The 24,962-nt window shown below is 39.2% G+C and overlaps 1 protein-coding gene across 7 annotated transcripts in view; it reads left to right on the forward strand.

Annotated features, from left to right (window-relative positions):
• LOC100082296 (WD repeat containing planar cell polarity effector) overlaps positions 1-24,962 on the forward strand; it is a 193,954-nt gene that overhangs the window by 57,223 nt on the left and 111,769 nt on the right. For 6 of the 7 annotated variants that reach the window (XM_029072178.2, XM_029072180.1, XM_029072177.2 and 3 more), the window contains 6 exons: positions 679-729; positions 2,239-2,309; positions 2,566-2,625; positions 13,045-13,159; positions 15,429-15,562; positions 20,618-20,809. In XM_029072178.2, the coding sequence (XP_028928011.1) occupies positions 679-729; positions 2,239-2,309; positions 2,566-2,625; positions 13,045-13,159; positions 15,429-15,562; positions 20,618-20,809 (623 nt within the window). The remainder of the gene's footprint in view (positions 1-678; positions 730-2,238; positions 2,310-2,565; positions 2,626-13,044; positions 13,160-15,428; positions 15,563-20,617; positions 20,810-24,962) is intronic. The other variant, XM_029072181.2, reaches the window with a different exon arrangement.

Below are 24,962 nucleotides of genomic sequence, written 5' to 3' on the forward strand. Positions count from 1 at the left end.
ATATATTGTTTGCTAAACATTTATAAGTATTCTGCATCTTCTGGATGAAATAATGCTGAACTGTGGGTGTGCTACAAGACAGCCCGGAAGAACTTGAATCGTAGAACTTTTCAAGAAGACTGGACTCTCCAGGCATTTTTATTTGTTGGCAACCCAGTAGAGGGCATCCTAAACTCATGGGAATGTACTGATAGTTGGCCTCTTGAATCCTCACCTGATATCTGAAATAGGCATTTCTGAGTGAATGATCAATTTTCCTTATCTGATTAATCCTGCTAATCCTAGAAGTTTCACGATGGGCCAAGAGGTCTTTCTAGCTAGAGTTACTTCCTGTTTCGGCCCAGGTTAAAGCGGAGGCTTGTGTGGGCATCCGATGTGCTTAGCTTGGTGGTTAATATACCGTCTTCATAGTTCTGATGACAGACTGACTCAGCTTCTGTTCTGGATTCAATTGCAGCTCACTTCACTATCTGATGAGATTGGAGGCTCAGTAATATCGGCCCACCTGTTGGGCTGCATAATCTTTCCTTTCACTGCAAATTTAGCCTGCCTATGAAGAGAAGACAACAGGGCCGTCTTAATTTTCTGAACCTTTTAATTTTTCTCATTTAGCTGCGAGTGAAATTTCCTGTTTTGCTGTCAGTTGCTGAATATATAATTACTGATTTTTCTTTTTAGTATCACCAACAAAGTTTAGCTACTTAGAAGACAAGCAACAGCTGGCAGAATGTAAGAATCTTTAAGATTTTGCTATTTTCATTGTGAGTGACACTGAAGAAAAAAAATTGAAATCACCATCCAGTTTTCATCACAAACTGAAATACTCCAACTCTGAAGTGAACTTGTGTGTATGCCATTTTTGGTGGTAGTTTATTTCAAAAGGCACATTCTCTTATGGATATAAAATGAAAACCTTAATAAGATTTTTAGCTTTTTATATTTAGCCTTTTGCATATTAGACTTACGTCATTAAAATTATGTAAAATTTACTTTAAGCATCAATACTGAAACTGAACTGATGAATTCACTAAGCAGACTATTTTGACTGTTGTATTTATATTGAACCTAGTGTGTTTCAACTCATTTTTGAAAGGTTGAATTGAGGGTGCTCACAAATGTCAATATTTGTTACATTTTCAATCTGAATTTGGTGGAGGGGTAGGTAATTTCTCAGTATAGCCTAAATGAGAGAAACTTGGGAATAATTTGGATATTCAAACTGTAGATAAAACTAGAACCTTCAGCTGACTTATTTTATCTTTTTAAATTGTCAGGTTAATGACCTGATAATGGCTATACCTGAAATTCTGTTTTATATTGTTCCTTAAGGAGCAATTATTGAGACTTATAATGTCATATTCTGTATTTTAGAATACATTTCAGAGCTCTACACACTGTGTAGTCAAAAAATGTAACAATTCAGGAAAACACACAAATATGCATAATTGTTCCAATCAGGGAACATATAGGATTATGTTTATTGATATTCTTTTTGCTTTTTTTAAAGTGAAGCTAATTTTATTTTATTTCACATTTGAACTTTTGAATGGTGTTTCCTCTAAAGTCTTAGGTCAAATAAAACAAGGGTTTGAGATTGGGGTTTTTTTCTTTCGATTTTAGAGAATAGTTGTGGAAATAACTTGCTTCAAGTAGGGAAATGTTTTAACTAGTTTCACAGTAGTTATTTTTGCAGGCTGAGCCCAGATTTTTCCTCAGTTGTTGATTTTTTCCAGTTTTTCAGAGATCCACTCTGGAGTGCTACAAATCGGCACATACAAGTTATGATTTTGCATATTAAGTAATTATGTTCTTCTTTGCCCGACTTTATAGGATAATAAATGAGGCTTTTATAATTCTAATTTTTGTTCCTCTGCCTTAATCTGCATCCTGTTCAGATTTAATACATTTGGGAAAGAGTTGATTTCTTTGCACCCTGCAAAGTCACCTCTCCAATACTTTCCCACAACAAAAATTTGGCCCCTGAATGCCGTATTTGGTTTTTTTACCGTAAATCTATGGGTGGTGAGATCATTTTTTGTTAAATCCTGTTCCTGTGACAGAGCTTTTCAAAAGGATATCATTTGACGATGGAAATCAAACCCATTTCCTTCCAATTTTAAAGATGCTTTCAGTATATTCCTTATGGTTTCATTTAGGTAAACTTAGCGGGATTGCTTTTCTTTACTGAAATTTTAAAAAATAATCGTACAGCTAAATATAATATCTTTTTTTTGCTAGCTCGTGATTATCCATGGATACTCAAGAACAAACGCCCAGAAAAACTTCGAGACACACTCAAGGAGCTGGAGGTACCTTTCAGAAAGGTTCAAGAATGACAACAAACAATCGTGTTTTAGAACTTCTTTCAACAGCTTTAATTTTTGTAAAGGATCAGCCCTCACGGTGATGATTACTCTCCTTTTGTCCAGCAGGCTGTTCGAAAACAGTTGCATCTTTGTTTGTGTGGCATGTTAATCTCCGCTGCTTCAAATCCAGGAGCATTTTAACTGCTGGTGACAATGTGTATGGCCAATTTTACTCTCTCTGTTTTCTGTTGTCTTTTAGGAGCTGATGCAAAACAGTCAGTGTGTGCTAAGCAAATGGAAGAACAAATATTTCTGTCAGGTAAAGTGTAGTGGCATGCAGTAGAATCGTTCAGCCAGAGGAGCTGAAAAATTTCGGCAATTGATGTTATGCTCGAATACTAGCTCTTAGTCATTAAACATTTTGAAAGAGTTGTATTGTAATTGGGATTCTTTCCACCCAGGACCATAAAAATCGATTCTAGTCACCCTCATTAATAGCAGAATGACAGGCAAAATAGCCTAAAATACATAAGTACGTGTAAAAACTGCAGCATATGGTTACTTGAGCCTGAGATCTTTACTAGCATAGATCTAATCATTTTCTCAAATAATAATTAAATCATGAGATGAGACTCCATCATATGACACCCAGGTATCTATCTATCAATTTGTTTATCTCTCCACAAATACCCATGCAGAATTCCAGAGAGCTATCCTAATTCATCTGTAAAATGGGGATTAAGCGCCTGTTCTCCCGCCCCCTTATAGAGTGGAGCAGGACTTTGTGTAATCTGCTTTTATTGTATCTACCTAAGCATTTAGCCCATTGTTTGGCTTATATTAAGTACTTTACAAAGGGCACTGTTATTATTGTTGTTATTAATATTAAGAGTTTAGCATCAGCAGATCACAATCACACTCATCACAACAATGATGGTTTCTGTTTATCTATTTTGTTGGTAGTGATGCCTGTCTACTTGTACCTGTCTACTTGTTTTGTTTTGTTGTCTGTCTCCCCTTTCTAGGCTGTGGGCCCATTGTTGGATAGGGACTATCTCTATCTGTTGCCAAATTGCACTTTCCAAGCGCCCAGTACAGTGCTTTGCACACAATAAGCGCTCAGTAAATACGGTGAATGAACAAGATTGGTAAAACTCCCTTCTGAAAGCCCATAACGTGTCAAATACATTCATTAGTTGTATTTAATGAGCGCTTAATATGTGCAGAGCACTGTACAAAGTGCTTGGGAGAGTACAATACAACAATAAACAGACACATTCCCTGCCCACAACGAGTTTACAGACTATAGGGGGAGCTTAGATGATTACGTAGAAGACAAAATAAATACTAAATACCTTCACCTTGCAGATTTGTTTAAAACAGTGTAGGTTGAAAAAATATTTTGTATAATTAGCAGAAAATATTTTTCATTAATCCTTCTCCATTTTAGATTCATTTTTTCTAGTCCACAGCCTCAGTTTTTTAAGGTTAAGGCTTTTGAAAATCCTTTGGATGATTACCTCCATAATTAATCCAGTCTTCTAATAATAGTAATAATAATAACAATGGTATTTATTAAGCACTTACTGTTTCAAGCATTGTACTAGGCACTGAGGTAGTTGTAGGAAATTAAGGTCTCCCCCTCTAGACTATACACTGTAAACTTCTTGTGGGCAGGGAACGTATCTACTAATTCTGTGATATCATGCTCTCCCAAGTGCTTAGTACAGTGGTCTGCACATAGTAAGTGCTCAGTAAATATGCTTGATATATAAGATGGGACCCAGTCTGTGTTCCACACAGGGCACAACAACTAAGGGGAACAGAGAGCAGGATTCTGCACAATTGCGGACATTTTTATTTCAAAATATCTGCATGAACAACCCTGGAGTTAGATGACTGAAATCAACATTTTTTTATTTGCCTATATAGACTATTTCTAAATGATTAGGAGAATAACTACAAGTCATTCTGGTATAGCATGTTTAGGTTTTAAGGTTGTTAGGGAATTAAGACAATCTGAGTTTGTTGGTGGGATGTGGAGTTGGAAGAAATGGTTGCGCATGTGGGTTCAGTGTCCGACATGGATTAGTTCTACAGTAAATATTGTCTTTAATGGGGGTTTTGCAAGATTGTTGAAAATGGGTTCGTGATAAATGGTCATTCATGAATGGTCAGCTTCATTCAGTTACCCCCCACTCACTCCCAGAAGTGATAATCGTGAGGGAACTGTGGCCTTCCATATCTTTTTTCCTTAAATCTAAAGTCTCTTTTTAGGGCCATGGTCTCTCCTCACTCCTTCCCTACATCTTGCTAGCCACCTCCTCAAATCTGCTGCTGTCCTGGGACTGTAATGTTCTGGCTGCTGCTTTCCAAAGACCAGTTTATTATAATATGTTGAAATTCATGACATGACCTATATTTCAAATTGATTTTTGAGTGTTTTAGTCAAGGGCTAATTATAAAGAAATCTTTTTTTTCCAATTTTGATACCCTATATACCATATATATCCTATGCAGCAAGTTGAATTTATTAATGTCTTTACTAATGTTAAAACTGATCTTAAAATTAATCAGTCCATCAGTGGTATTTACTGAGTGCTTACTTTGTGCCGAGCACTGTAGTAAGTGCAGTAGAATAGATAGGCACAATCCCTGCCCTCAGAGAGCGTACAGTCTACTGAAAGAGACAACATTAAAAGAAATTACAGACAGGGGAAGCAACAGAATGTCAACTGGAAGACAAGATGGTCACATATGGTGGAAGTGGGTCTGGTGGCCAATTCCCTTTCTTAAAAAGGGTAAATTGGAGCCTGTCAGCAAGCACTTAGTAAAGTGCTTTGCACACGGTAAGCACTCCATAAATATGATTGAATGAATGAATGTTGAAATTTGTAGTAGCACTCTAATCAACTGTTCCTTCTAAAAAATGGATTCAGCTCTGAAAATGAAATCTGAAGTTCTCAAAGGCTTTCATAACTGGGATCAAGTCAACACTTTGTTCTTTTAATCAGTCAATCAGTCAGTTGTATTTGAGCACTTACTGTGTGCAGAGTACTATACTAAAGCGCTTGGGAGAGTACACTGCAACAGAATTAGCAGACACAATCCCTGCCCATAATGAAGCCAGTGGCCTGATGATGTTCTAGAATTTCATTGCTTGGGATCCTGTCTGACCATTTTTATATTATGTATGCCATTTTAATATTAAGTGTAACATTAAGAATGGCACAACTGACTGAACTTCTTTAAAAGTCATATGTGATACCTGTGGTGAGATAAGGGCTCTTAACTCCATATAACTGTACAGTACTTTAACCATTCAGTGCTATTATAAAACTTCAATTTTCTCTGAGATATGATTTCACACTGACATCCTATTTTGTCTGCTAGTCATTCATTCATTCAGTTGTATCTGAGCGCTTATTGTGGGTAGAGCACTGTACTAAGCACTTGGGAGACTAAAGTATGACATTGAATAGACGCATTCCCTGCTTAGAGTCTGGGGGTGGGGGGAACCAAATATTAATATAAATAAATGACAGATATGTACATAAGTGCTATGGAACTGGGAGGGGTGATGAATAAAGGGAGCAAGTCATGGTGACACAGAAGGGAGTGGTAAAGCATCTCCCATGTAGGCCTTCTCGATTTGGATTTCTACCTCTCTATCCTTGTCTTCTTGTACTATGAGCTCCCTAGACAGCAGGATTCAGTGACAGAATTCAACTCTTGCATCACCAGGGGACAGCTTTGAATGTGTGTAGGACTTAATAGGAAAAGCCCTGTGTTTTTTAGGCCAAGTAACTGTCTATAGCACTGATTCTGTGCATGTTTTCTTGTGCCTGGTCATATGTAGAACTCATTTACTAACCAAATTAGCTACTAAAATTGCTTGGCCAAAAGCGTGATTTTTCTTAATGAAAAATATTTACAATTTGTCTTACACTTTGAACCCTTTGGGAATAATAATTCTATTTTCTAATTGCAGTTTATTAGATTTGTTCATCATTGCAGTCTAATTCTTCAACTCAGAAAAGTGGTTTCAAATCATAGTATGCTCAAATAATTAGAGGTTTCGATTCTTTATAAAAGTTCGTAGTTTTACATCCTATCATTACCAGCTATGTCAACTTTTTTTGTAAATTTGCACATTCATTTTACTTTTGGTGATCTAGTGAGTTTTGCGATTGTAATTCTTCAGTCAGTTTAAAATTAGAGACTGTTCTTATTTCTAGTGGATCGACAACTGAGTTGGGTATAGGGAAACAGGCTCTCTTACAGATAACTGGAAAACTTGAGGCAATTTAATGTGCTTCATTTTCACATGTAGAAAATGAAGAAAGCATTTTCATGATCCCCAGTCTCCTATATAACAAGGATATGTGAGAATTCAGTAAATTAGGCATGTGTGTGTGTGTACACGGTACCTTAAGGCTGAAAAGACATACTTGTGACTAGCTCCATTCTTTATTATTAACACAAAACAACTTATTGCTGTATCACTTCACCAGCCACTTTCAGGAACTGTCCCTATCTTCAAGACTATTTCTTACTGTCCTGACCTTCCCAAACTTTCTACTGAAGGACAGCAACTCTTGTTTCAATTGCTACTCCCCACGTTGGTCAATCAACTTGTGGAACTGTTCTCCAGTAATCTGCTATTCTACCAAATTGCTTGGGATTGTGCTTTACCAAATCTTCAGAACTCTTGTTCTGCTCTCACAGGTTGTGAATGCACTCATGTAGTTAGAATGCTTCCGAAGAGCTTTTGCACAGTTATCACCTCATTCTTTTCATGGGCACCACCCATAAAAGCCGCATTGCGATGAGAGTTTCCATAGTTCTTGTGATCTGAGTGTCTTCTACCACCTTGTTGCTGGTAATCTTGCCCCACCATTTAATGCTGGATATGGCTCGTAGGTGAAGCTCATGAAACTTGAGAAGCTGGAAATGCCTCTTGCCAGGGAGTTGGCTAGCTGCCTGGGACAAGGTGGGGATCTTTGTGGGAGGAGGAAGCCGGGAGGCTGTGCCAACCAAGCTTCCTCTCTCTCTCTCTCTGGCTGGGCTCTTGGCTTTCTTGGCAACCTATCATGCCCTTGTCTCTGCTGTCTCTCTTGCCTTCCGCCTGTTGATGGTGGTCCTTTTGAGGGGGCAGTCCCCATGGAAAACACAAAGCTCAATAGCTGGCAAATAAACCATTCTGTGGTTTATCTCTGACTAACTACCTACTGAGTCTGAGTGTTAAGGATCTCCATTGTGGGCGGAGAGTCCTTAGATTGATATAGCACATAACATAATCTGGAAGGTGATGGAATTAATTCTCCTTCCTTTCCCCAAAAAATGACCAAGCCAACATATGTAATGGAGTGATGAAGTTTTTTTCTTTTTGGCCTCAAGTTTTTGTCTTAATAACTGGCTAGCTGATTTCAAAGTTAGATACTTCCTAGGAAGCAGTTAGTTACCAAAAACAATGAGTAGCATTCAAATTAAACACCTCTGTTCTATACCTCATAATATTGAAAAATACATTTTTGGATTGGTTTGACCTCATTTCTTGTTTTAAAAATTGTCTTCTGGCTTTTTAATCATTCATTTTGATGCAGTTTCTTTCTTCATTCATTGATATCATTATGCAAGGTTGTGATCTTCTTGTCTTTTTGATAACTCTGCTGTTGCTCTGTAAATGGTGTTGTCCCAAAAGAAGACTATGGCCTTGAAATGGCAGCCCACCACAGAATCAGTGTAACCCCTTAAATAGATCACCTATGTTGATGATGAGCATATTTTACCTAGAAGAATCTGCCTGATTTCCATTCTGGAAAATAATAATTCTTGTGGTATTTAAGTGCTTACAGTGTGCCATGCCATGTGTCCTTGTCCTATATTGGAACTCATAGTCTAAAGAGGAGGTAGAGAAGATATTTAATCCCCATTTTGCAGATGATGAAACTCAAGTTAATTGACTTGTCCAGGGCCACACAGCAGCCATGTGGCAGGACCAGGATTAGAATCCATGACTCATGGCTCCACTAGGCCACGGTGCTTCTCTAAAATCCCTGAACTACATAAAAATAAACCGCAGCAATACAGAATGGTTAATTTGTAGGCTTAATGGAATCCCTAACTTTTTTTATTCATTCATTCAATAGTATTTACTGAGCGCTTACTATGTGCAGAGCACTGTACTAAGCGCTTGGAATGAACAAGTCGGCAACAGATAGAGACAGTCCCTGCTGTTTGACGGGCTTACAGTTTTATGACATGGTAGTTTGATCAAAAACTTTACAGATGCATGTAACAGTATTTTTTGACACACTGACATGGATTGGGAATCAAAGCATTCATTCTGTTATCTTTGTGTCCGTGTCATATTTGATTTATTTTTAGTAACTTAAGAGTACCTACCTGGTAGGTGGCTAAAACAGTTAGCTCCGATGCCCCAAACCACAGCCGTATACACCAGTGAATAACTGCTGTTCTCTTGTTGCTGGAACCGAGAATTTTCTTTTGTCTGTACCTTACAGATCAATTTTAAAACATTTCGGGTGAAACTAAATATCCTAATGTTTAAAACTCTTGAATCAGGTGTGACTGATTTGAAACTACAGTCACTGAAGACTTGACTTTGCATGCTAATATTTCTTACATATAGACTCTACAGATATTAAAGAATTGTTTCTAATAATTTTAATAAAGTATCACGACAGAAGAAGCTTGGCTTAGTGGAAAGAGCATGGGCTTGGAGTCAGAGGACATGGGTTCTAATCCCTGCTCTGCCACTTGTCTGCTGTGTGACCTTGGGCAAAGCACTTAACTTCTCCGTGCCTCAGTTACCTCATCTGTAAAATGGGGATTAAGACTGTGAGCCCCACATGGGATAACCGGATTACCTTGCATCTACCCCAGTGCTTAGAAGTACACATAATGCTTAGTGCTTATAATAGTAAGAGCTTAATAAATACCATCATTATTATTATCAGCAGTAACCAGTAGCTTGGTTTTACATTAGAGTTACCAGTCTTCCACAAAATTGGTTTTCGTCATTCCCTTTTTGAAATTCTGCACATTCAGGTTCCTCAAGTCACAGTGCAGTGTTTTCCTCAGCCTAGAGGTAACCTTAGATATGATATGGCAGAAGACCAGGGTTTACCAGGTCGCCCTCAAGACAAATATTAATGAGCCATATTCTCTTTATTTTGTAATATTTCGAACTTCTGAGAGGCACTGTGAACTCCAATTACCTATAAATTAGTACAATCTGAAACCCATTTCCCCCATAATTATTGTAATTATATTTATATTTTTACATATTTTTGTTGTTTGCATGTTGGTCATTGTATCTCCCATATTGGAATGTAAGCTATGTAAGCATAGAGATACTACTTATTTTCTAACTTTGTTCTAGTGCTTTCCAGAATGCTCGGGCCCCTTCTGGACACTTGCGCTTGATAATAATGACGATAAACATCTTGTTGAGTATGTAGGAAATCCAAGGAATGTCCTGCAGACAGTGTAACAGTATTTCTTGTATGTACCCCTGAATCCTGGTTGGCCTCAGGATTTTTTAGATTATCTTGAGTATTTGCATCCAGACCAAGAACAGCCTGATGATTTTAGTCCAGAAATCTATCGTAGCCCCAGAAAACTGCTGGGTGAGTATTGTGGATCTGGAAAACTTCCCTGAGTTCCATTGGGTCAAACAATCCATGGTTCTTATTGAGCATTTACTGTATTAAGAGCCCTATACCAAGCACTTGGGAGAGTACAACAGAGTTGGTAGATTCATTCCCTGCCCACAGTGAGCTTACAGTCTAGAGGGGGAGACAGATATGAATATAAATAAATTATGGGTATGTACTTAAGTGCTCTGGGCCTGAAGGTGGGGTGAATATCAAGTGTTTAGAGGTGGGTGGGTTCTGAAAGACCTAGATCAGTTTAGAACAATCTATCCCAGGTGTCTTAAGTGAAATGGAATCATTGTGGGGACACCTGGCTTGAAAGTCTTCTGCGTTGTTTTCATGCTGGAATGCAGTGGATGCCAAATGGCAGGTGAACATGGGGTCAGTGGGACCAGATTTTCAGCTTCATAAAGAAACTAGCTGGTGGTAACTTGGTTTACCATGAAAATACAACCATTCATTAATATCAACACCTGTGTTGCCGGAGTTAAATGTGAGCCTTAACACAGTCTGCTAGAAAGAGACCTAGACAGGAGATGATGATATCTTCCAATCTCACATATTGCATGGGTGTATAAAGGATTACAGGAACCGTTTGGGAGAGTATTTTGAAATTTGGGAGAATCATGTGCTAAGTATAGTTCTGTCCAAAGCCAGGCAGGTAGAATTAAGCCCCCTTTTTTGTGACTTTATTTCATATGGTATGACACCACATATTCAGCCTTCAGCATGGCCCCCAACCCTCTCTCCCCACTTACCTTTTCACGTTCTCCAGGTTAGGGACTTTAATGATTGAAGGCAAAATGAATGAAGCTATGGGTTGCCTTTAAGGAATCATCAGTTAGCTGACTGACTCATAGGCTTAGAGTACAGCAAAAGTAGTGGGTGGAGTAAGAGCCCTTTCTGTGCCTTACCCCTTCCCCTCATGCTGCCAGCCTTTTACACATGTTCAAATATGTTTGGACACGGAATTTTTCTCGCTAGCTAGGACTTGATGGATTGGAGGGTGGGGGAATCCCCTATTTTGTTTAAAATCTTGGTTGTGTTGTGGGTTTGGCGTTCAGTTTAATGTTTAGTTTTCCAACTCTTGGTTTTCTACCCTTTTGGATCACCTATTGCATGATTCATCAGTTTTGATTTAAACTGCCTTGTCGGTGGAACAATTTCCTCCAGTTTCACTATTTCATAGCCTCGTCTACAAGAAGGCCGGGGTATGCATTGGGCTGGTCTTTTTAGAAGGTTAAATGGTAAGCTTAAGTACTTAAAGAGGTCATGTCTGTTAATTGTTGACTATCTTGCTTAGGGATGTAGTTCCGGTTACAAAATAGACACATCGTCTGGGCACGAGGATGGTGAAGGGTCCTAAGGGGCAACCAGTAATTTCATTCACTCTTTGGTCAGCCCTTCACTCAAAATGTGCTTTTATTGTACACAGTATTTTCAGTCGAAAGGCAGGATCTGGAGCCTAACCTCTGTACCTGAGAAGAGATCGGGCAAGGTCCATAATGGGAGGAAATCGTTTTAAGTTCAGGAGGAGATGGGAAGTTTTGGATGAGATGAGTTGAAGATAGTTGTTGTACCAGAGCAGTTAGTGCCAGAGATGAAACAGACTCTGGAAGCTGCTCCCTGCCCCCGTGTTTTTCACCTGAGTGTTTCTGGAACCATAAACTCCCTCAGCCTCTTTCTTCCTCTCCTCCCTCATTGTTTCTCAAGGGAAAGCCTAGGGGGATAGGGGAGAAGGAAGGGAGCACAGAAAGCAAAGTCAATGATAGTATCCAGACTAGCTTTGGCTTTGTTGAAATCTGTGACAAAATTTAAAAAGGTTGCTCTCCTGAGCCATAGCAGTTATTCGTTCTTAATCTATCATAGGTAGTATGTCTTCAGTGAATTTAGGTGCTGTTGACTATTATGTAACCTCAATATTAATATACCAATATATCCTTCATGTAGAAGTATAATGCTGCTGGACCTGCAGTTTGCTTATGGATGTGATGTATCTAAAAAGATCTCTCTCACCAGGCCAACACAAAGATGAACTCTGGTGATATGACATTATTTGCTATTGTTAGTCCTTCCATAGTATGCCTTTACTATGAACCTAATTCATATTAATAGGGGGAGTTGTTTTTGCTGCTATATCTCTAACACACCAAAAGTATTTTAAGATTTTGGAGGAAAAAATGTGATTGTTTTTGCTGTTGGATATAAATTTCAAATGTATAATAACTGAAGGAAAAATCTATTAAAGATAAGCTATTTCCTGATAAGATATGCTAACTGTGGTCCTGTGTTACTTTCATTGTTTCTTCTTTCACCTCCTCATTTAATTTTAATTTGGTAGTGTTAGGTATTCAAACCAAATAATAAAATATCATTTACATTTTAGCAACCCATTATTAACCGATATTGTTTTTCAGGAAGTTTCCAAAGAATGTTAATTTTCTGCAATATGCCTAGTTACTGTACACCATAGGGGTTGATTTCATGCAGAATCCCACATTAAAGAAGACATGCACTGCAGTATTCCCCATGTCCTGACACTGCACACACATTTTCTTCCAACACCACCACATTTTGCATGCAGATAGGCTTGTCGCATTGTTGGAAGAAAGCTGCCTAATTATGCCATCACATTCTAGCCAAAATGAGGGGGGAAAACCTGTAGGTTTTTGACAGAATCGAGTGTACAAGGAAAAAGATTGTTTCTAAATTTTGTTGGCATCAGAGCTAAAATTTTGTAGGCATTTAGATTAATTAGTTGGATTTCTAATAAACCCAGAATCATTTTAACTCTTTATAGTATAACTTGAGATTTATATCATAATAGTAGTAACAGTGACCATATACTTCCAATTAACTGCATTATCTTCCACAAAAATTGGAAGAAAATACAGAGAAAAATTGGAAGGTAATGCAGAGAATTACCTATCCCTTTTAGGCACGTCACCCTCCTTGCAATTTTGCCCTTGTTTGTCTATAAAAAATATATCTTGAAATATTCTGGCTCCCAGTATATTGACTTTTAATGCCTTTGTTTTCTGATTATTTGGATTTAGCTTCTCTTTGGTTCAGGTGTGCTGGTGTCCTTAAGCCTTTCTGGGCCACAGCTGGAGAAAGTGGTGATTGACAGGACCCTGGTGGGGAAGCTCATCTCCGACACCATCAGTGATGGTAATTACACCCATGTGCAAATCAATTGCCTACATTAACAATGGAGCAGGAGAAATAGTGTGTCAACAGGTAGACTAATTATTGCCACTGGGGACTTGCAAACACCACAAGTAATTGCTTGTAATGCCATAGTTACAACCCTGGGGACCAATGAACAAGTTTTAGGCTAATATTTTACATCAAAGTTTTTAGTCTTGTCAAACATTGAGCAGATTTTCTGAAGATTTTTCACTTTTTTAAAACATATAAACAAAACTATCATTGATTTATAAATATTTAACTATATATTAATATATATGCTACTTCCTGAACAGGGCAAGATACAGGCCTGAGAATTGAGGTGAAGGTCTTCAAATGCTGTGCTATAATTTCATATGAAAAATGTACAAATTACTGGTAGTTGCCTTTTAATTAAACTTCAGAATAAGTTTATTTTTTATTTTTTACATTGCCAAAACAATTTGTATCTGTGAGCTTTTGTAACAGTGGTCACTATCAAAAAACACATTTTAGAAAAGTTAAAAGGCAGATGAGTCTTTCCTATTTTGTTTTTATAATTCCATAACACACACATCACTGAATGGGGGTTTATTTTCATATTTGTATTTTGCTTTCTAGAAATATACAGTACTCAAGTATTTCAGCTGGACTGAGACCTATGGGTGATTCTCAAAGCAATATCAGAGTGCCGTTTTATTATGTGATTAAATCACTGTCACGTCTTTAAGATGTCTGTATGTCTGGCATACGAGAAAGTTTATCCATTTTAATTCATATATTTAAAATACTTATTACCCTATATTGTTAGAAGAGTGCTATACTCTGATTTGCCTCCTTGAAGGTGATCATAAACAAGCTGAAAATTTTGGTCAGGTCCATCTGTTTGAAGAGAGTATTTAAGAAATTCCAAAGTCAATTCCAAAAGACCTTTGTTAATTTTAAAATAGGATTCATCCGGTGCTGATATAAATCACATCACACCAGCTGACACTATAGTCCCAAAAGGAGGAGTATATTTCCGTTTCAGGTCATCAGATCGAAGGACAGGTTCCAGAATCCAAGGGGATAGCTCAGGCTTATCAAAGAAGCATGGCGCTCTCCAGATGACTAACTGATGTTGGTGTGGGTCTTGTAACAGCTAGAGCCCTTGTGGTCTCCCTGCTGCTCACCCTGGAATTGTGCATCCCTGCCTCTGGGTACAAGCCCTCATCCCATTTCTACAGGGCTAATTTTAGGAGGAGAGCAAAGGACAAGGTAAGGTTAGGCTAGGTGCAGGACGCCTTCTCCAAGGAAGGTGAGACCTCCCACTGACTTCAAGTTTACCTGTGTAATGTAATGTTGGTATTTGTTAAGCGCCTACTATGTGCCAAGCACTGTTCTAAGCGCTGGGGTAGATACAGGGTAATCAGGTCGTCCCACGTGAGGCTCACAGTTAATCCCCATTTTACAGATGAGGGAACTGAGGCCCAGAGAAGTGAAGTGACTTGCCCACGGTCACACAGCTGTCAAGTGGCAGAGCCGGGATTCGAACTCATGACCTCTGACTCCCAAGCCCGTGCTCTTTCCACTGAGCCATGCTGCTTCTCAATAGCGTGAGAATAGCGGGTTTCCAATTATTCAAACAGCTGTACTTGGCTTTGGTTATTCCTGTTCCATCCTCCAAACTGCTTTCTAAGGACCTGAGATGAGAAGAACTGGCTCCCTTTTTTGAGAGGGGAAGAGGCACGGAAGGCTAATTTAAAAGCAGAGAGGAGGAGGCCTGTTGTACAGTTTATGTTGATGATCATTTCCAAACTCAAAAAGTATACTCACTTTTCTCCCTATGAAAGAAACATCACAGGAATTTCTATGTTGGTTTAAATGGGAAGGAAGGAAAAGTATTTCCTCCTTTCCCCAGAATGGGCATACGTTAAGAATGCTCACGGAATCACCTAAATGCCGTTTAGAAGTCTGACTGGAAAAAGGCAGGAATTCTGATGTCAGGACAGTTCCCTCTATTCCAGTACCAACATTCTTGATCAAGCTTAAAAAAAGTATATTGGTAAGTGTAATTGTAATTTTTATAATTTGTCCCTGTTGCTTTTTTCTCAATTTTAGGAATGTTTAGCCGGGGGATGCATTTATGTCTTTTACTGTATTACAACCAGTAAAAGACTTGAGTATAAGAAGTAAGACTTGGTGCTGAAAATTTTTTTTTTTAAGATTTCAGGAGTAAAGTTCTAAAATTCCTTATTTTGATGTCTTAATAGTGATAAGCTTTATTTTTTAGCTGTCCTTACAGACAATTTCATCATCTTGTCCTTTCTGGAGCAAAACAAACTCTGCTTTATTCAGTTTACCAAGAAGGCAGGTTCTCCTGATTTAAACAAAAGAATGGAAAAACTATCAACCTTGGATTGTAAGGTATAGAAGTAAACATGCCTAAAAATAACTTTATCAGCTACTAACATTTGGTAGAATGTTATGTAAGATGATACTTTTATTAGTTTTGATCATTTTTATCTTCTATATTGATTAGTCTTTTCAGCTTTACAAAATGGGACATTAATACTGGGTTCCTCTGAGTTACTAGAAATTTGAATATTTTTTTCTTCTGTTGCCAAAGTGTCTAACATTAACACATGTATTAGAATTGAAGTGGATATTCAATGATAAAGGTGAAAATAACTTTTTTATTCAAAGATTTTGGCCTCTGTCTAGTTATAGTAAACAAATACTTTCTTAAGGCTTTCATCTTAAAAAGGCCAGAAGGCTATGTTGTCTCCAATTCACAGGTAAAAGAAAGAAGGGAAAAATCACTCCCAAAGGCCAAGCTACCCCAAATGTAATGGGAAGATATAAAAAGGATAATTTAGTCTGCTTGTATCTTTCCCTTCTCTTGCTCCAGGTAACTTATTTCCTTGTATCAGAGACATCACATCTGCAAAACAGTTAAAAAAATGTGTTTAAGTTTTGCTGTATTACATTTTAACTTGCTTGCAAGGAATACTCTCTGCTAGGGTGATTATCTAATACATTTTCTAGGCTGTTTCAGTTCAAGGCCTCCTTTCAGCAGAGGCTTGTGTTTGCGAGATTGATCCAGCCTCTGTAACTTGGATTTGCGACAGTTCACTGTTCACCAGGAACTGAGCTGATATTACATAGTATACTTAAAAAAGATGCCCACCTGTGCCATCCCTTATATTATCTGGTGGTAAGGGGGAGAGTTTAGAATCCAACTTCATGTCCTTAAACCCATTATTCATTAGTAAATTGCCATTTACTCTTTAGATCCATTGCTCAAATTATTCTATCAAGCTTTTGTGGGGGGTGGGGAAGCCCTTAATTCTGATTTTGTAATGGGCCCTTTTTAGAGCCAAACTACAGTGAGATCTTTCTCTTAAGGGAGGAAATTACTCCATAGAAACTTTACACTGTACAGGAAAACCATAATTAGCATAATATTTTTCTCTTTATTGGCTCAGTTGTGCTTTTGAAGACTTCATTATGAGAGCACAGGCCTGCAAATCAGAGGATTTGGGTTCTAATCCTCTCCCAGTCATTTGCCTGCTCTGTGCCCTTGGGCAAGTCACGTAACCTCTCTGTGTCTTGGTTTCCTCATCTGTAAAATGGGAATCATTATCTGTTTTCCCAGCTACGTAGCTGGGAACCTCATGTAGGACAAGGGACTCTGATCCAACATGATTATTTAGTATCTACCCCAACACTTAATACAGTGTTTGACACATAGTCAGTGCTTAACAAATAGCAGTTACTACTATTGTATAACAGCAGCTTTGCTTTCTCTAAGTGGAAATCACTGTGAATTATATTTGCTTAATCAACACAAGACATAAATATTTAAAGTGTATTAGGGCAGTTATTTAAGAAATCTCATATAAATACTGTAGCATTAAACCAGACCAGTATGAACTTCTTCAAGTGCTTTAACATATTTAGCTGTTGTTTAAATAATAAGCTTTATATCCACCAAAGTAAGACCAATTTCTATATCTGAAATACAGCTATTCAGCTTTCATAGTAGATGTAGGAATATCTCACTGAGAATTGAGATAAATGGTCAGATTCCCATTATGGTAGTACAGTGTCCAGTTTTGCAAAAATAGGCAGGGAAGTAGAAGTAACAAATAAAAAAGGCAAGCATTATTTTGGAATACTGTCAAGAGTATGTCTGCAACATGGCATCGGGCCATAGACAAAACTAGCCATGTTGCTCATATGTTGTGAGATCTGCACTTACCCAAAACGTTTGAGCTATTCCAGCATGTACCATATTCAACATCAGGTGGTTGATCAGGATTACAAACAAGGAAGTCATTGAATGAAATTAATCTACAAGCACCAAAATATGTTCTCCCCAACACTCTTTTGTTAAGTAGGACATCTAAGGAGATAGGACATTCAAGGATATCCAACAATTGGATAACCAAGCACGTGCTGGGCATGTTTCAGTTGTGACCATAAGTAAGGAGTATATATAATAATAATAATAGTAGTACTTGCTAACCATTTACTGTGTGCCAAGCACTGTACTAAGTACTGGGATAGTTATAAGATCATCAGGTTAGACACAGTCCCTGGCCCAAATGTGACATATCAACTAAGTAGGTGGGCGAACACACATTTAGTCCTCATTCTATAGATGAGGAAACCGAGGCACAGAGAAGTTAAGTGACTTGTCCAAGGTCACACAGTAGCTATAGACTCAAAACTGCAAAGGATTCTGGGGAGTCTTGGAGGAGGTCTCTCTGAAGCCCCTTTCCTTCTAAGATCTGTCACTTCAGTGACCATTTTTGTCCATTTTGAGACCAGGACACCTTCTGACTCCTGACTTCCGTAAGGTATTTCATGAGATGAGAAGCTTCCAGCACCCAAATTGTCCACCGAAGTCACAGCTCTCTTGACGTCAAGCACGTCGAGTCCTTTAATGCTGCTGTTTCTTCCAACCCATTGAAGCAGACAGAGAGAGGCTTTCTCTCAAGAAGGGAAGGAGAATGGGTAGAGAGCAGAGCAGAGCCTCCTTCATTCAGTGGTATTTATTGAGCACTCACTATGTACGGAGCACTGTACTGAGCACTTGGGAGAGTATTGTATAACCGAGTTGATAGACACTAGCCTGATGCCCCCACCCCTTAGCCTCTGCAGAATCCCCACGTCCCACATCCGGAGGCCAGAGTCTGCTACTGCTCACGTCTCAATAGGAGCTGCAGGGATCATTGGTCAGATCCCACCCAGTTGGTATTGGCCTGCCTCGGTCGACCTGGCTCCTCACCCCAAGCTTTGGTCAGAACTCTCAGTCTCAAATCAACCTCTTTGGTCCCCCTCATCTTTAAGGAAACTTCGCCGTCAGTGATGTCCTGTTCAAAATTGGAAAAAACTACATTCCTCTATGGGCCAGTAGTTTAATATAGACCTTACGTTTGATGCTCAAAGTCAGGTCAGAAAAGCAACAGGAGGGGAACGATAGTTTTTTGTTGTGTTGTAGTCTTTTTTTTTTTCACCCTTGTTATGCTGTGTTGAGTTCAAGGGAGTGAGCATAAACATTCTGAATCATTACTAGAACTGCAGAAGTCACCATTTCTTTTTAAAGCTCCTATTTCTAGTCAGGTCGTACTGATGCAGATATTTGGGCAAGCAAAGACTACAGGTTTTTTTGCATATTTGTAAAGTAATAAGAGGATTAAGCAGAATCTGTGACGTACTTTGTTTTATATATCCTCTTGGGTTTTAAATTATAAGATAGTGGTGCTGTGGGTAGGGCTAGTAAGGGATATTATATTTTAGACATTCACAGTGAACAGGATTATGGCAAGAGTCAAGATGCCAGCAGCTATGTCTTTGCCCCTTACTGAACAGAAAACTATTCGGTGAATTGCTCAAGCAAGATACAGCTGATTAAAAATTAGGCTAATAAATTTTTCCAAGGATTCATAAAATTTATTGTAGCTTTCTTTCAGATAGAGATATTGTGGTTTTTCCATCAGCATACATCTGACTTAAAAGCGTAAAGCATATTTGAGTATGGTCTTCTTGTCACTGACATTTGTAAAAAAGAAGCTAAGATGATAGAATTCTGTTTAAAATTGTACAAATTTTCCATACTTGTGTTTTTAAATGGATAGAATTTTTGGCTGTGAAAATTGCAGGGTGACGATATTGAAACTACTGACCTTTTACAAGTTTTCCCTTCTTTGGCTTTTAATCCATTTCAATTTACTGAACAGTGAACGAACAGTACAAGGAGTTAAATGTTTACCATGAGAGAACAACATTGGTAATTACTTTGATTTTGGTTCCTTTTGATGTGTATTCAGAGGGATGAAGAGGTCAATAATATTATGGCCATGCAAATAGAAAAGGGTTCTTTTTGACCATCTAAAAAACAGCAAAGGATTATTAAAGCATTAACCTTGATTTTAATGGCCTTGGTTGAGTGGTGAGATCACAATTTGGATGAGCCTGATTATTTACTAAATACAATACATAAATGCAACGGGTTCTTAACACCCATTGCACTCTGGCATTATCGCATTACTGCCATCCTTTGTTGCCTTGCAGACAGGAATATGAAAGCAATCTGTCATGTAGTGAGACTGGCTCCAGAAGCATTTCTCTGATAAGAGGACCCCCTGCCCTTTGCTAGTGTCTGGTCCAGTAGGCTTAGCCATGCGCTTAATCCTCAGAAAGTGGTTCGATTATTGCTGACCAGCAATGGCAAGATAGTTTTTTTTCTTCCTAGCTATCAACCTTCCATTAATTCCTTAAGCAGAAATGCGGTGCAATCTATATTTCCTTGGCATGTGTCACCCAGATGGTGCACTGCTCGTGTTTTGAAATAACCATGTTCCCAAATAACATAGTTAGAATAATAAATTCCTCATATCTTCCCCTAGAAGGAGGTATGGTTTTCGACTGTATGAGCTTCGTGATACCGTAGCTTTTCTTCCGTTTCCAAAAATGTAAATACACACCAAATAGTTTTGCCTAAATGGTTGATTTCTCCTTTCAAAATGTTTGTGGGTCATCTTTATCATTAGGTGCCCTGACCGAAACAGTAGAGGGAGCTTCTTCATAAACAGCCTTGAACCTGTCATTTATTGTGGCTGGTTCTAAAGCCCGTGTGTAGGTTGGTGCTGTCAAGCAACCATGACTGTACATTTTGGTATTGATTGGGGTCATTGCAGCAAATTCCTTCTTAACTCACTTCCCTCCTTTCTAAATCTTTCCTCTCCTCACTAAAAAGGGGGGAATTTGATTGAGGGTGTGTCTTTCTATAAGTGGTAAGAGAGTTATTGGCATGTGTATGCACCAACCCTGTTATAGTGTACTGTCCCAAGCATTTAGTACAGTGGCTCTGCACACAGTAAGTGCTCCATGAATGATTGATGCAGAAGACGGTTTATTCATCATACTTTGCAACTTTTAAAAGAAATGCTTCTTGCCTGTTTTTGTTACTAGATTTCCTACCATGAAATACCCGGACCAGTAAGTAGAAGGATAGAACGACACCTAGCTATCAATTCCGTTCAGGATATGGTGATTTGCTGGTGGCCAACAGCTAGTGACGATGCCTGGCCTTGGTCTCCTATTTCCAGTGAGAAGGACAGAGCTAACCTGTTGCTCCTAGGATGTGCTTATGGAAGACTCGAGGTAAAGTCCTGATTTTGTTTTCTTACATATTAGGATTTTGAGACGGGAATGTTTGTAATTAAATCATACCCTGGGGAATACGTCCCCTATTGAAAGCACATCTCGGAGAGGCCTTCCCCAAATAAGCCCTCATTTCCTCTTCTCCGACTCACTTCCGCGTCGCCCTCGTACTTGGCTTTGTACCCTTTATTCACCCTTCCCTCAGCTCATTCATTTATTCAATCATTTTTATTGAGCGCTTACTGTGTGCAGAGCACCACTGTCCGTAGCACTTTGGAGAGTACAATATAACAATAGACACATTCCCCGCCCACAACAAGCTCACGGTCTAATAGAACTAGTTCCACAGCATTTAGGTACATATCCTTATTTTAGTTATATTACTGTCTATCTTCCCCTCTGGACTGTGAGCTCATCATGGGCTGGAAAGGTGCCTCCCAAGTATGTTATGTTGTGCTCTCCAAAGCACTGAGTACAGTGCGCTGCACACAGCACTCGAAAAAATATGATCGATTGGGTTGATCGAATCCTGCCATTGGGCCAGTTGAAAAGCATAGCTCTGGGAATCAAGAGACCGAGATTCTAGTCCCAGCTCTGCCAAAAGGTGGATGACTCGGGGCAGTGCTATCAGTAGTGAAGATTTCTGACTGACCAAAGAGCCGCATAGGGTATCCATGACATGGTCAGGTCCATCAGGAATTCTGAAATTAGTTGCCCAATGTGAGCGAAAAAGACCATGGAGGCTGCTGCTTACTGAGCTGTGGTGCTGTGGTGGATTGACTAGTAAAAGGATCCTGCACGTAAAAAATCTTTGGATGCCTTTTGCAGTGTAGCACATCCCTGCCCACGTACTCACTTGCTGCGCTCCCTGTCACAATGAGAATGTGATTGACAGGGATGAGAGAATGGGAGTGGCACTGCCCACATCCCTATCACGATATGTAACCCGTTCTGCATCCAGGGTCTCACAGCTGAAATTTCAGGACATTAGATCTGAGACTCATCCATTGTTCCTGAAGATTATTCTCAGTGTATAAAACTAATGGAATTATGTCATAGACAACAATCTGTCTTTCTGGCGGGTGCCCAGAAAAATACCCCAGGACAATTTGTATCTACCCCAGCACTTACTAGACCATTTGGCACATAGTGAGCACTTAATGAAATCCTTAATTATAACTTGATGTTAGAGGAAACTTTTTCTACTGTAAAAAATGGTATGCATTTTTCAGGTATGCATTTTTAACCCCCTCCCCCTTTTTTTTTTAGTTTGAATAATAATAATAATGATGGCATTTGTTAAGTGCATACTATGTGCGAAGCACTGTTCTAAGCGCTGGGGGGGATAGAAGGTGGTCAGGTTGTCCCACGTGGGGCTCACAGTCTTAATCCCCATTTTACAGATGAGGGAACTGAAGCACAGAGAAGTAAAGTGACTTGCCCAAAGTCACACAGCCGACAAGCGGCGGAGCAGGGATTAGAACCCGTGACCCCTGACTCCCAAGTCCGTGCTCTTTCCACTGAGCCACGCTGCTTCTCTAAGGCATAATAAGACTAAAGGATATTTAAAGGTTGCAGCCAGGACAACTGCAGTATTTTTTATTCCCATACTGAGTATTAAAAGGAGGTTTTTAGACACTTTGTAATAGCATAGGGCTTTTAAATTATGAACATACTGCATCATAAATAAGTTCGCCAAGTATTTATGGTTTCAATTTGGGATGGAAGACTGATTTTCACACATACTATTTTGAAATCCCTGTCTCTAACCATCTAGTTGGATATTAAGAAATAATCACTCTATATGTGTATAAACTGTATATGTGCATATACTGGTTTGTCTTTGACAGTTGCTGCTGTAACCATATTGGTTGAGTCATTGTTTCAATAGGGGGTTAAGACATTCATTTTGCCCTTTGGGTGGGCATGTAAATGTTCCGTTTCAGTTCGTCATGTAGAAGCTCCTTGGGTACCCTAGCACCATTCATCGTGAACTTCCATTCACCCACGCTACTTTGTCTTGAGCATTACTTGGATACTAATGAACTGAAGGTACTACACTAAACTAGTGTTTAATAGTGTATCGCCAAGATAGGATTTGGAAACAGCATTAAATTCTGCGTGGCAGATAAAACTTTTTGCCTGTATATAGATTTTTCCCGCAGGTTTAGGCATAACTTTTCCTAATACATATCATCAGTCTTTGTCCTACATTGACTCTAGACTGTAAATACCTTGTGGGCAGGGAATGTTTCTACCAACTCTCTCCCAAGTGTATTCTCCCGAGTGCTCTGCACACAGTATGTGCTCCGTAAATACCCCGGATTGACTCTGCGAAAGTGATTCATGAGCCCCTGCACGTCTTGTGCACGTGCCTTCAGGCTACAGCACACAGTAGCTTCCTGATGACTGTTTCAAAATTTTTTAATGATGTTCCCGGCCTATTAAATGGAAATAATTTCCCAGTGGGTTGGAAATGTCTTCCTGTACTCCAGGTCTCTTGTTACATCTTCAAGCATAGCAGCGTTTGGCAATTCCTTTGTCGCCGGGCTCTTCTTACTTTGGTTGTGGTGATGGGAGAAGGCTCAGACATCACACTTTCAACTTCAGCTCAGATCTCAATATACTTTAACATCAATTTGTTTGATATATGTGCCAGAACCTGGATCGGCTGAGGTGTCAGATGATTTAAGATCTTTAAATAAAGTTTAGCAGTGGGTATTTCTTTCTGTACTCTTCTGTAATTGTCATACTATAAGGATCATGATGACTCTTCGGCGTTTTGGACTAAAGCCATGTTGCGATTCAGGGAAAACATGATATTCTTTAGAGTCTGCCAGAAGGACTCTGGCTAAGATCTTGAATATGGTGATGAAAGTGACATCTTTGAAGTTCTGAGGCATTTGATTAATGGTTCTTGTGTTAAGAAACTGCTGGTACAGACAGTCATTTATACATACTTGTATACTTACATATTTAGTTCCCCTTCGTGATGACACTACTAGTAGGAAAATTTACTGATGGGTGATGGGTATGACTCAGAGGCCATTGGGGGTCTCGGTTTCATGGTGTGCATCAATCAATCAGTGGTATTTATTGAGCATCTATTGTGTGCAGAGCAGTGTAGTCAGCACTTGGGGAATCATACATTCTAACTGTCCGTAAGGAGCTTGCAGTCTCTCCATTCACAGCCTGTCCTTTGTTGTACTGCCATGTTGGTTGTTTCCAGCTCCTGGTATTATTTCTATTGGCCTCACTGCTTTATCAGCCTTTCAGCGCTTCTGCTCAAAGAGTCATTCCTTTCTCAATTTCACTGTGCCGTGCTATTATGTCTGTTGTAGTTGCCTCCCAACTATTAGTGGGATGGTTTATTGCCTTACACTTCATTTACTAAGCCCTGAAAATGTTTCCGCTGTTCCCCTTCCCACTTCCCAAGCTTTGTTTCCATTCTCCGTGTCCAGCTCACCAAATAGCTTTTGGGGTACTCTTTCATCCACGCGCCGCAGTGCCCCTCTACCTAGCAAAGTTATGTGGAAACAAGCATAATTTCAGTGCTGTTACACTGCCTTCTGAGTTGTTAGTGATTCTGGCTTGCCACTTGATGTTGAATATTACCTTCAAGTAATGCCAATGGTCCCTCTGAGGATCGCACCTGAAAGGTTTCCAGTACTCTACCTGTCATAGCTACGGGAGGGAGAGTCAAGCAGAGGCATAACCATTCCATTCCTAGCTTGGGTAGTGGCTAGCCAGTGGAAAGCAGTAAGCTTCAAATCAAAACTCACCTGTGCTGGGCAGCAGCAGCAGCATGGGAAAGAATTGAGGGCGGAGACTCAAGTTTACTGTGCGGAAGTAAACCACTTCCATATTTTTACGAAGAAAACTCTATGGATACACCACCAGAACAGAGGTGGGGCATTCTGGGAGAAATGTCCATGGAGTCACTGTGGGTCAAAAACAACTAGACAATATAAGAGAAGACAAGAATGCTGATGGAGCACTTTGATTTGTTCGTGATAGCTCAGGACTCCCATTTAAGAAAAGGGTGGGACAGAATTATACCACATAATAGGCATTCAGTTGGGTATGAGAGTCCCCCAAAGTGTTGACCTTCTTGATAGGATTTTCTACCAACATTGGACAGTGGACCGGTTAG

Source organism: Ornithorhynchus anatinus, chromosome 9 (genome assembly GCF_004115215.2).
Source record: "Ornithorhynchus anatinus isolate Pmale09 chromosome 9, mOrnAna1.pri.v4, whole genome shotgun sequence".
Taxonomy (NCBI): Eukaryota; Metazoa; Chordata; class Mammalia; order Monotremata; family Ornithorhynchidae; genus Ornithorhynchus; species Ornithorhynchus anatinus.